General features: G+C 41.3%; 1 protein-coding gene across 1 annotated transcript; it reads right to left on the bottom strand.

Moving 5' to 3' along the window:
• Positions 1–229: 229 nt before the first annotated feature.
• On the bottom strand, positions 230–12760 carry tspan31 (tetraspanin 31). Its single transcript, XM_021565969.2, has 6 exons — positions 12570–12760; positions 11476–11643; positions 7769–7849; positions 3269–3409; positions 2710–2820; positions 230–2468 (listed from the first exon to the last, which is right to left on the bottom strand). The coding sequence occupies exons 1-6, from the start codon at positions 12630–12632 to the stop codon at positions 2394–2396; spliced, it is 639 nt and encodes a 212-aa protein (XP_021421644.1). The 5' UTR covers positions 12633–12760; the 3' UTR covers positions 230–2393.
• Between the last annotated feature and the right edge of the window lie 1201 nt (positions 12761–13961).

The raw sequence follows: 13961 nt of genomic DNA, 5'->3' as shown, positions 1-13961 counted from the left end.
TCTAGTTCCTCTTGACTCCTTCTTTAAGCAATTGAATATGGATGTTGTGCAGCTGAACTGGTATACGCGCTGTGCTGCCACTGTGTGGTACATAGAGAGAGCTGCACATTGTAAAACAAGCTAATCCTTAGCTGGCCATGGATAACGTGTGTATTACAATAACTACTCAAATGTGAATTGAGATAACTTCCTGCCTAGAAGTGAGTCTCAAAATAGTCAACGTAAAACATTTATCCTATCTTGTCATTTTTATTTGGAAATTGAAGTCTCAAAAATTCAAGATAGGGTACAATTGGGATAACAAGTGCACAAGGTTTTAAGTAGGGTACATGGTCTATAAGGTACAGAGTTAATATAATGCGTACAGATAATATATATATATGTATATATGCATTAGACCTTTTAGTGGCTCCACTCAAGCACCATATCCACCATCAAAACCATATTAATTCACCATAAGTGGTTCAAGTAATACAAGCGCTGACATTTCAATTCATCTTAGTCCTACAGGTTGATCCAGATCAACAGAGGCCAGATGAGATGCCACTCCCTCCACACCGCTGTGTAAGACATAGAACAAGCAGTAATGTGTTTTAACGAAAGCACCTTACTAAAAGCAGAATATTAAGTCCATTAAAATAAGAATGTCTGCTGTGCATTATCAAAACACTTTCAAAATGAGTTCAACACTGTTGAACAAAATCATGTCGGCAAATGAGGACAAAACCAACGACATCAGGCAGCAAAACAACAAATGCAAACAAACAAACTGAGGATTACGGAAAATAAAACAAGTACAGCAGGTTTTCACTATAGCTTCGACCAAATTAGGCATAACTTCTGATTTTCAGCTAAAAACTTGAAATGGTCGATAATAGATCATTTCCCTTCTAGTTAAAGGTGCCATTTAACATTGTATTGCTCATTACAATTATTTTGGAAGAATACAAGACTTAGACATAACCAAATGATCTGACTACTTTCTTACCTTTATCATAAACCAATTCAAAGACGTTCAGAGACGTGAACTATTGCTATTGTTTACACTTTCAACTGCCAACAACGAGAACCAATAGTGAGTTGGGAATAAACGTAATGTACCTTTAAGTAACAGGAGAGGTCATAGTTCACTTGACTACCATGTCCCTCATAGGTCACTAAATCGTTACACTTATTGACATCATTTGTGAAACAAAGGAACATCGGAAATGCAGGAGGTGTGGATCATCTTAACCATCAAACCCGTCTTTCATGATATTGAAAACTTTTCAAAAGACTATATACATGTACAACAAGGGCTGCAGTCCCATTGGCGATCTACCTACTTATGTGAATGTTAAATTAGTTGGCTCAGTTACACAAGTTCAGTTCATAAATATTCTTAATCCTACCAGATTAACTACTTGACTATCTAAAATCGAACTTCTAAAATACAATACCAGCATCTACGGCATCATCAATTCATCTGAAAAACATACATTTCCATCACACACCACTTCCAACGCGCACCCATTCCTTTGCGACAACCATTACTTTGAGATTTTTTGATCTGACTTCAAACCACAACACAGCATTTCACCTCAAATTAAGAGAGAAAAATAGAAACTTCCTGAATAATGCATTTGACAGCAATCGGTACATACCATACTGTAGTGCCACACATCACAGCTAGCACTAATCTAGAGGGCCATACTCAGCCGAATTAACACGACATACAGGTTCGAGGAAAAGGTGAATGAAATTGGCTTATTAAACGTTATACACAGTAGGGTTGTCAATAGGCATGGGAGAAAACAAGGTACTGTAGGTATGTCTGTGCAGCAGGGCAAGTGTAAAAGAATGTCTACGGTTACATGGTTGGAATATAGTCAGTCATCAAAGATCCAGTACTCAAATCAAGGCTGGGCAATAGCCCAACGGAGGTAACCATTTATCCTATCATACATAAGATCTGGATCCTTGCCAAAATCGAGACGTTTGACCTCTCGCTAAATCTAAACTAGGCAATATGAAGAGGAGTGCTTGCACAAACAGAGGTTAATGCAGTAGGTAGGCAATGTGTTTTAGTCCAGTGTGAATTCAAGGATGGTGTGTATATCGGAGGGGTGTGTCAGCTTCTGTGTGCGCTCTCTTGTCCGCAGATGTCTCCCAAATAGCACCCTATTCCCTATATAGTGCACTACTTTTGACCAGAGCCTTATGAAGCCCTGGTCAAAACTAGTGCACAATAGAGGGACTAGGGTGCCATTTGGAACAGAGCCCATTTGTATGATTGTGGTCCAGTTTAAACTCCTGAGTGTTTCTAGATGTGCACAACTCTACATGTACAGCTACCAGTGTATCTCCTCATTGGGAATCTACAGTACTGCATTAATTAGATGGGGTTAGACCGACTATAGGAAAGCACTGGGATTGGCTCTGGGGTCTTTCTGGTTCCTGTAGCGCACTGCCAGCCACACCCCAAGAATCTGGAAGAGAATGATTACATAATTCAGACAAGTATGTGGTCATAGCAAATGGCTTTTCACACTACCAAGCCAAAGCAAGATGTACTGAGCTGGCCTGGTTGCGTATCCACCATAGTGTCTGGAATCGTGGACAGTGTGAAAATATCCAAGTTGGCACCGTTTGGTTGGGGTTCGGGTGGTCACGATAGTGTGAAAAGAGCAAAAAAGTACCTAAAGAAAGGCTCGCAGCTCAGACACCCACCTCGGTAAAGCTGAAGAAGAGTCCGACCCCTCCCAGGATCTTCAGAGCCTCTGTAGCGTGCTGTAGCATCATGGTACCACAGGTGTAGCAGTTTCTCCTGTCTTTACACGGCTGCAATGGAAGACAGACACGCTCGCAGTCTCAGCTGTGGTGTACTGGTAACAATAGATCAACTGGCAAATACTCGGATAAAGCACAGGGAGCGAGGTACACACTACACTGGCAAAAGCAAGGGGGAAACATTCAGAGCTTCCTTGATCGTTACGTCCCATATTTATATGTGACAGGGCATTACCCATGGATAAAACCAAGTAATTTCCTGTGGTGACTAATCATGAACAAGGGGGAAATGTAAAATACAGCTGCATTTTTACATTTGAGTAATTTAGCAGACGCTCTTATCCAGAGCGACGTAGGTGCATACATTTTCATACTTTTTTTTCAGCTACCATTTCCCTGTCATACTTAGTATGAGCAGAAGGACACATGTATTACAAGTACAACTATTTCCAGGTAGTATTTTGCAGGAACATGCATTACAAGGACAGCCAACCCTTACAGCATTGCAGCTGAACCAGTCCTGGGTAAACTGCCTCTGACCGAGGGTGTTGTTGAGCAGGCCACAGCAGTCCAGCCGGCCCTCCAGCTCTCCCTTGGTGTTGTTGCTCATCAGACTCCAGGTGGAGTTCAGCAGCTTCTCCTGGAAAGAGAGAGGGCGTATAATAATAATACTACTAATGCCATTTAGCAGATGCTTTTATCCAAAGCGACTTATTGTCATTTTTTTTATTTATTTATTTTACCTTTATTTAACCAGGTAGGCAAGTTGAGAACAAGTTCTCATTTACAATTGCGACCTGGCCAAGATAAAGCAAAGCAGTTCGACAGATACAACAACACAGAGTTACACATGGAGTAAAACAAACATACAGTCAATAATAAAGTATAAACAAGTCTATATACAATGTGAGCAAATGAGGTGAGAAGGGAGGTAAAGGCAAAAAAAGGCCTTGGTGGCAAGGTAAATACAATATAGCAAGTAAAACACTGGAATGGTAGTTTTGCAATGGAAGAATGTGCAAAGTAGAAATAAAAATAATGGGGTGCAAAGGAGCAAAATAAATAAATAAATTAAATACAGTTGGGAAAGAGGTAGTTGATAGGGCTAAATTATATGTGGGCTATGTACAGGTGCAGTAATCTGTGAGCTGCTCTGACAGTTGGTGCTTAAAGCTAGTGAGGGAGATAAGAGTTTCCAGTTTCAGAGATTTTTGTAGTTCGTTCCAGTCATTGGCAGCAGAGAACTGGAAAGAGAGGCGGCCAAAGAAAGAATTGGTTTTGGGGGTGACTAGAGAGATATACCTGCTGGAGCGTGTGCTACAGGTGGGAGATGCTATGGTGACCAGCGAGCTGAGATAAGGGGGGACTTTACCTAGCAGGGTCTTGTAGATGACATGGAGCCAGTGGGTTTGGCGACGAGTATGAAGCGAGGGCCAGCCAACGAGAGCGTACAGGTCGCAATGGTGGGTAGTGTATGGGGCTTTGGTGACAAAACGGATTGCACTGTGATAGACTGCATCCAGTTTGTTGAGTAGGGTATTGGAGGCTATTTTGTAAATTACATCGCCAAAGTCGAGGATTGGTAGGATGGTCAGTTTTACAAGGGTATGTTTGGCAGCATGAGTGAAGGATGCTTTGTTGCGAAATAGGAAGCCAATTCTAGATTTAACTTTGGATTGGAGATGTTTGATATGGGTCTGGAAGGAGAGTTTACAGTCTAACCAGACACCTAAGTATTTGTAGTTGTCCACGTATTCTAAGTCAGAGCCGTCCAGAGTAGTGATGTTGGACAGGCGGGTAGGTGCAGGTAGTGATCGGTTGAAGAGCATGCATTTAGTTTTACTTGTATTTAAGAGCAGTTGGAGGCCACGGAAGGAGAGTTGTATGGCATTGAAGCTTGCCTGGAGGGTTGTTAACACAGTGTCCAAAGAAGGGCCGGAAGTATACAGAATGGTGTCGTCTGCGTAGAGGTGGATCAGAGACTCACCAGCAGCAAGAGCGACCTCATTGATGTATACAGAGAAGAGAGTTGGTCCAAGAATTGAACCCTGTGGCACCCCCATAGAGACTGCCAGAGGTCCGGACAACAGACCCTCAGATTTGACACACTGAACTCTATCAGAGAAGTAGTTGGTGAACCAGGCGAGGCAATCATTTGAGAAACCAAGGCTGTTGAGTCTGCCGATGAGGATGTGGTGATTGACAGAGTCGAAAGCCTTGGCCAGATCAATGAATACGGCTGCACAGTAATGTTTCTTATCGATGGCGGTTAAGATATCGTTTAGGACCTTGAGCGTGGCTGAGGTGCACCCATGACCAGCTCTGAAACCAGATTGCATAGCAGAGAAGGTATGGTGAGATTCAAAATGGTCGGTAATCTGTTTGTTGACTTGGCTTTCGAAGACCTTAGAAAGGCATGGTAGGATAGATATAGGTCTGTAGCAGTTTGGGTCAAGAGTGTCCCCCCCTTTGAAGAGGGGGATGACCGCAGCTGCTTTCCAATCTTTGGGAATCTCAGACGACACGAAAGAGAGGTTGAACAGGCTAGTAATAGGGGTGGCAACAATTTCGGCAGATAATTTTAGAAAGAAAGGGTCCAGATTGTCTAGCCCGGCTGATTTGTAGGGGTCCAGATTTTGCAGCTCTTTCAGAACATCAGCTGAATGGATTTGGGAGAAGGAGAAATGGGGGAGGCTTGGGCGAGTTGCTGTTGGGGGTGCAGTGCTGTTGACAGGGGTAGGAGTAGCCAGGTGGAAAGCATGGCCAGCAGTAGAAAAATGCTTATTGAAATTTTCAATTATGGTGGATTTATCAGTGGTGACAGTGTTTCCTATCTTCAGTGCAGTGGGCAGCTGGGAGGAGGTGTTCTTATTCTCCATGGACTTTACAGTGTCCCAGAACTTTTTTGAGTTAGTGTTGCAAGAAGCAAATTTCTGCTTGAAAAAGCTAGCCTTGGCTTTTCTAACTGCCTGTGTATAATGGTTTCTAGCTTCCCTGAACAGCTGCATATCACGGGGGCTGTTCGATGCTAATGCAGAACGCCATAGGACGTTTTTGTGTTGATTAAGGGCAGTCAGGTCTGGGGAGAACCAAGGGCTATATCTGTTCCTGGTTCTAAATTTCTTGAATGGGGCATGTTTATTTAAGATGGTTAGGAAGGCATTTTTAAAAAATATCCAGGCATCCTCTACTGACGGGATGAGGTCAATATCCTTCCAGGATACCCCGGCCAGGTCGATTAGAAAGGCCTGCTCGCTGAAGTGTTTCAGGGAGCGTTTTACAGTGATGAGAGGAGGTCGTTTGACCGCTGACCCATTACGGATGCAGGCAATGAGGCAGTGATCGCTGAGATCTTGGTTGAAGACAGCAGAGGTGTATTTAGAGGGGAAGTTGGTTAGGATGATATCTATGAGGGTGCCCGTGTTTAAGGCTTTGGGGAGGTACCTGGTAGGTTCATTGATCATTTGTGTGAGATTGAGGGCATCAAGTTTAGATTGTAGGATGGCTGGGGTGTTAAGCATGTTCCAGTTTAGGTCGCCTAGCAGCACGAGCTCTGAAGATAGATGGGGGGCAATCAGTTCACATATGGTGTCCAGAGCACAGCTGGGGGCAGAGGGTGGTCTATAGCAGGCGGCAACGGTGAGAGACTTGTTTTTAGAAAGGTGGATTTTTAAAAGTAGAAGTTCAAATTGTTTGGGTACAGACCTGGATAGTAGGACAGAACTCTGCAGGCTATCTTTGCAGTAAATTGCAACACCGCCCCCTTTGGCAGTTCTATCTTGTCTGAAAATGTTGTAGTTTGGAATTAAAATGTCTGAATTTTTGGTGGTCTTCCTAAGCCAGGATTCAGACACAGCTAGAACATCCGGGTTGGCAGAGTGTGCTAAAGCAGTGAAAAGAACAAACTTAGGGAGGAGGCTTCTAATGTTAACATGCATGAAACCAAGGCTATTACGGTTACAGAAGTCGTCAAAAGAGAGCGCCTGGGGAATAGGAGTGGAGCTAGGCACTGCAGGGCCTGGATTCACCTCTACATCGCCAGAGGAACATAGGAGGAGTAGAATAAGGGTGCGACTGAAAGCAATAAGAATTGGTCGTCTAGAACGTCTGGAACAGAGAGTAAAAGGAGGTTTCTGGGGGCGATAAAATAGCATCAAGGTATAATGTACAGACAAAGGTAAGGTAGGATGTGAATACAGTGGAGGTAAACCTAGGTATTGAGTGATGAAGAGAGAGATATTGTCTCTAGAAACATCATTGAAACCAGGAGATGTCATTGCATGTGTGGGTGGTGGAACTAATAGGTTGGATAAGGTATAGTGAGCAGGACTAGAGGCTCTACAGTGAAATAAGCCAATAAACACTAACCAGAACAGCAATGGACAAGACATATTGACATTAAGGAGAGGCATGCTTAGTCGAGTGATCAAAAGGGTCCAGTGAGTGGAGAGGTTGAGTGCATACATTTTTTTGGAGGCCCCGGTGGGAATCGAATCCATGATGATTTGCAATTGCAAGCACCATGCTCTACCGACTGAGCCACACAGGCCCATGAGGACATGAGTGAGTGGAAATACAAGAGAACATAGGCTCTGTTTACACAGGCAGGCCAATTCTTATATTTCTTTCAACTAATTGGTCTTTTTTGATCAATAACATCAGATCTTTTCACATCAGCCCTTTTTCCCCCCTGATTGGTCAAAGACCAATTAGTGAAAAAAATTACCGAAATTGGGCTGCCTGTCTAAACGCAGCCATAAAGATTGATTCTACAGAGAAAGAGGGAGTGGAAGGGAGCAGCTGACAAGGCATAGCTGAAATGGATAGAGGAATCTATGTCATTCCTTTCAGATCTACACAAGTTCCTAGGGGGTAGGGTCAACTCTTACCCTACGAGTTCCGGAGCCTGCTGTTTTTTTTGTTCTACCTGATCATTAATTGCACCCACCTGGTGTCCCAGGTCTCCAGAGTTGAGTTTGAGAGATCTATGGGAACTCACCTGCTGGTCTTGGTTCATGGCCAAGCAGGAGCATGAAACTCCAAATTGGACAAGGAATACCAGGAAAAGTATGATCATGTACTACAAGGGCCCGGTTAAAGGAAACAACAAACTGGTAATTTATCAACTAGGCCTATACTGAGAGAGAGAGAGAGAGAGAGAGAGAGAGACAGAGTACATTCTACATTGGAGCTTCTACATTCTACAATGGCGCTTCTACATGGGAGTTTCTACATTCTACATTGGGAGATAGGGGGTAAGCTTACCTATTAAGCCCACGTCCATCTTTCGATTCAAAGAAGGGGAAAAAAAGAATATTTTCTGCTATTTAGTGTTTCAACCAGTTTATGTGGTTGTTGTATCCATACCAGCTTTTATTCGAAGACAACCAGATGTTTTATTACTAAGTTATTGACATGTGTAAGTTCCTACTACTGGCCAATTTCAAAGCTGCAAAATAACTTGTGTGGTGGCGACTCTCAGATAAACACATTTTTACAGATGTTGTTTTTTTTTTGCACTTTCTCAGATAAGTGATGATACTTCATGTAAAATGAAGAGATTCATGTGTTGATATGCACATGATAGCATACTACATGGGTATAAATGACTATTTATTGCCAAATGAAGCCATGTGTTTTTCATGCTAGCAGTCGTACCACATGTCACGGTCAATACAGTAGCAACATAACATGGTGAACCACAACAATATAATAGATCTCAAGAACTCACAGCTCACATTGTTTTATGGATTTTGTCTTATTTTACTGTTAAACTAACATTGTTATACATATACATTTTTGTAAATTTGACATTTAGCTCAGGTGGGCTTAACGGTTACTGTAGAACACAAAGCACCCCCTGGAAATGAAAATAAATATTGTTCAATACTAACTTTGCATAATATTGTAGTCTATAGTGTATATTTATTCCCAAAACAATTGGTTTCCAATTTTTTAAACTATAAATCATTAATTAAGCCCAGTATGCATTGAAACACATGGGGATTGTGTGATGATATCCCTAATATTCAATGAACCTGAGCATAAATATGTATTTTCTTCTGATTTATGTTGATTAAAATACTCAAACTAGAGTTATGCATCTATCCATGGTGCCTTTACCAAAAGTAAGAACAATTAAAAAGCCTCTGTAGTCTCTCCAAGATGTTTGGAGTAGACAGATAGTCGTTGATACAGTGTCATGACGTTGGCCTGAGGGGGGAGGTTTATGACCCCCATAAATACCTTTCCCCTATTTCCTCTCTCTACTCTACCAATGTGACTATTGAAAATCCCTTTGTTAACATTGAGTCTGGTGACATTAAAAGATGGGAAACAGAACCATATTTCGTTAATCCAACCAGTTGAAAATATGTGTTGGGACTTAATGAATATGATGTCAGTTCAGGTGGTGTCTGAGACATGATTACTGATGATAGGACGACAAACTGTTTATTGGAAAAATCTACACATTCTAGTTATCAGATTCACATGGAATTGTTGTGCAATTTAAATGTTTAAATATGAAACTATTTGCGAAAAGATTAAATGTAATTTTTAGCTCCTAAATGAGAGAATTGGTTTTCATGAGTAAACTATGCTCAACTCAGTGGCCCCGCCCATGTGAACAGACACTGGTTGTAAACTATGAAACACGGGCCGTGTATATTTCAATGCTCTCTCAATCCTATATAAGCCCCTTGACGAAAATGTAACTTTTTGCTCCAAGGGCGTGTGGACTTGAGGTCCCCACGTTGAAAGGACAAAGTCCACCTACAGAACTAAGCCAACCTCAGCAAGAACCTGATGAAATTAGCATCGAATTTCAATGTGAAGGTGACGACCTACACGCCGGAAGGATGAATTTCGACTATACCAGCCAGAATATAGCATGAGCTTAAAGTATGGCAACTTGGTATGAACATTGAACTCTTATTCACTAAAGAAGTGATACCTCCTAGCTGTTGCGTTAGCGCAGCAACTGTAGACGTGGGCTAGGAGAGGACGGACAGAGTATCTCTCCTACCACACAACGACGGTACTACCAAGTATTCATTCTACCACCAGACATTCTTCAAAGGAAAACCCGGCCTCCCATCTACGACCAACTGATCGAAGCGCAGCTCAGAGTAAATATTAATTGCATTTTCCTTTTTCAAATGGGCGGTAATTTTGAATGCATAAGATACTGTATTTACGTTAGCATAGCTGCCTACGGCCCGATAGACACACAAAACCTCTTTGCTCCTCAGTATTCTCGCTCTTTCACTCAAACCCAACCCCCTTTCCTTGTGTAACCAGCTGTCATATCTGTTCCGTCCGCTAGGGACGTTTTGCTTTATGGCATAATTTGTAATCAATGTATGATCCATTCTGTGTAGATGTAATTCTGTGTGATTATTTAGGTATTTAGTAAATAAATAATTAAACCAAATTTTGTATTGCTGATTCAACTTCCTGCCAGGGCTCGTGAAGATAACTAAGAACTTACAACTTTCAGATGATACTAAATAAGGTGAAGATTAAATATTGACTGCTATTGATGTAAAATATTACTAGGTCTTTAAGAGTTTATTCTGAAGATAACAGCTCTATAAACATTATTTTATGGTGCCCCGACTTTCTAGTTAATTAATTACCTGATTAGCTGAATCAGGTAATATTAATTACAAATACAAATTATTTTATAGAATAGCATGTCATATCACTTAATCCGGCATAGCCAAAGACACGACAGCAGAGAGAGAAGATTTTAAGGATATCAGGGATAGAAGACCTACAAGTAGCAGACAAAAATGGAAACAAATGAGAGACAAGAAGATGACCATTGGACGACTACTCATGCAGTTAGGCCCAGGGCATTGTCATATTGTTGTCTCTCATCCAGGTGATTATTGTTTGGTTCACCACATGTACCATTGTAATGCAACAGTATAGAGGGAGATTTGAAACTGTCTTCAGACAGGCTTTAGGGAGACAAGTTGAACTAATTAACAATAATAGGAGTACAGAAATGTGAATCAGCATTTAGATAATTCATTTAAACTTGTGTGTGTTATGGTCTTAGTGCATGGCTTCTTATCCACAGCGGACCAGTGTGGGTGCAGGGTTCTAACCAAGCTATAACACACCTGATTCAACTAATCCGGTCTTGAATAGTTTAAGTCTATGAATAGTTGAATCAGGTGTGTGCTGGTTGGCAAAAATAAAAGCCGAGGTTCACATTGATCTCTGTGGATACGATTGGACACCTCGCTGTTATGAGTGGTAATTTCATGATGAATAGTAATGATCAGTTTATTTTTATAACTTTAGGGGAGATTCATATAATCTAAGATCCCATAAGAAATGTCAGATTGCATGTTTTCAACATTTGGAAACTGGATTCAAATGGATTATTTAAGAGGTTGGTTTATTTAGAATATCTATGGATTTAACGGTACATTCAGTACCCATTAAGCCCAGTCTGGACTTTTCACATATTTGATCAAATATTTTTCTCTTACATTCAAAAATTTCATAAAACTTCCCTTCCCATGAGATGTTATTCTTTCATTTGATCTCCACCTTTCTTACAAAACGTAATAGATACACTATTCCAAACTGTAATACAATGAAGTCAGGGAAACTGTAATTAAAGCCCAACGATTGACTCAAACTGAGCCACGTTAGGGGACTTCTTCCTACAGGACACATAAAGGATACAAAGAAGAGCATGACTTGGTGGTGGTGGATGGCTCCGATGAGTCCCACGATGGCTATGAGAAGCAGGAAGAAGCCCACAGCTATGACCCCACCGATGATGTGGATGCTAGACACGATGCCAAACTCCTTCCCCCATGCTGCCACGCCTATCAGCAGCAGACCTACCAGCTGAGGAGGGTGGTAGTCAAACACAGTGAACTGTTAGTTAACCTGGTCCCAGATGTGGTTGTGTTTGTCAACTCCTTTGGTCATGGTACATATTTGCAATGCTCATAGGAGTTGGCAAGACAGCACAAACTGATCTGGAACCAGGCTTAAAAGAAGTCATAGCAAGAGGTAAATTAACAAGCAATCAAGTAAGGAACCACTGGCTGATACAACAGTGTTGAGGCAGTTTGTGCTGAGGACATGGGAAAGGTAAGATAATAACTAGGCCAATGTGCTGATTGAGGAATGCATCCAAACAAAAACAGCACACACACAGATAGATCTGTTATCTAAGGGATGAGCTGGCAGAGGAGAACTATGCACTATAGCAGGGTTTCCCAAACCCCCCACCCACAAACCGGGGGGGGGGGCAGGACCGAGTGGACCTTGTGGAACAGCTGTAACACGTGTCAGTGACGATTCAGAGGTAGAGGGAGATAACGCTCACTGTGAACGAGTTATATAGCTAAATCAAAACCCTACTGGGCCAGCTAGCTAGCTAATGTACAGTATTGTTTGGAATAGCTAGATAACTAGCTATTCACTTGCAGATGTAGCTATGTTTTTACCCAACCCAAGCAATGATGCGTTCTAATGTAGCAGTTAGCTAACTTTAGTAGGCTACCGTTATTTGGTTAGCTAGCTAATGTTAACGCTAAATATTTGACACAATACATTTAACGTTAGCAAAAGCAACAATCTACGTCAGAAATTACCCATATGTCCAGTTAGATGACATCGTAAGCTAGTTAAAACGGAATTTTAAAAAAATGTGCTAGCTAGTTACACAATCTTCCATTTTCCAGTTAGCTAGCTTGCTAGCTATCCAGTTTAGCTGTGTAGCAAGCTAACGTTAGCTATCTAAGATGTTCCACTTCAATACTCACAATGTAAACCACATTTAAGGAACAAAGCGCGTTTTTAGAGCAGGTAAATCCACCACAGACCATATTCGTATTTTTTTTAAATCAAAATTCTAAAACAAAGACCTTGCTTTAATAGCAAAGCTTTCACAGGCTAACTGGCTAAACTGATTTGTTGTTGGTCTGGCAGGCAACAGCACACAAGTGAAAAGAGGGCGTTGTCATGACGTGTGTGCATGACATCATCAAGACTACTTATCTCTCTGTATACAGTATGTGGAAGAGAAAATGTGCAACATTTTCCAAATATCATAATTCTTGAATAAAATCAAATATATGATCCAGTGTAATGTGTTATTCATATCACATATGGGGTAATGAATGATTATCATAAATAAATGGAAGGCCTTACTCCACAAACCTTGACAAGGAGAATGGCAACATAGTGCAGAGAGGGTTGAGAAAGAGAGAGACACAGGAGGCACTCAAAGGCAGATGATTGTTATGTAAACATTAACTTACCCATGCATTGGCATTATGTCATGTACAGCAACACCAGCGACCAGCAACACGAGACAAGGAGAGGCTCTGATGCTGTCAGTGCTACTATAGGCTTGTTGTTGTGCCCTTATTGTGAACATAGAGATATCTATTAACGCAAATACTTAATGCACCTACTGCACCTGAAATTGTATTGTTATGTAAAAGAAAATAGTATGACTTTTGAATCAGCAAAAATAACCTTTGCAGTTGTTAGTGTTGCCTAGAGCACATACGATTTGAAATAAGGAAGTCAGTTCAAAGCCATCAGAGGAAACTGAAACATGTTGCAATGAGAGCTCTGGTGTTTTGTGGTCTAGACTTTTGAGTGTACCTTTCTTCTGGGGTATATTTTTGCATTTTAACGGTTCATTTGTGGAACGAAAAAGAGTTCAAATGGGCTGAAAGCAACTACATTCTTTACCCAGGTTTTTTCAATCTACATACTTCAAGATGAATAGCAGCAACAAATTGGCTCAGTCAAGTGCCATAAGAGCAGAGGTGAAACGGCATGAATCCGTCCAGAACACAATCAACAAACTGTTCAAGCAGTTTGAGAGGGTTGGTGATCAGCAGCTCCGTTCTGGCCTGAAGGTTTACCTCCATAGTATTCAGGGTAAGCTCTCTTATCATCACAGCAGGTGTGAGCTTTGTTTGACACGAAATTAGAATGTGCCGTTTTGAATCAATTCCACGGTGTTACTGAATTCAAGTATAGCGTTCAAACCTGTGACTTAGATCACATTATAGGTTTGTATAATATGGTTGGTAACGGAAAATACCTTTCTTTCTACTGATTAGCCCATTTGAAGTCTTTCTCAACTGTTATGCCTTGTACATACCCCCTTCAAGTAAAGTGTTATGTACCGTTGTTTG

This window comes from Oncorhynchus mykiss, chromosome 16 (assembly GCF_013265735.2).
Source record: "Oncorhynchus mykiss isolate Arlee chromosome 16, USDA_OmykA_1.1, whole genome shotgun sequence".
NCBI classification, from domain to species: domain Eukaryota; kingdom Metazoa; phylum Chordata; class Actinopteri; order Salmoniformes; family Salmonidae; genus Oncorhynchus; species Oncorhynchus mykiss.
Note: the sequence above shows the minus strand (reverse complement) of the source record. Positions and strands in the feature narration are given on the sequence as shown.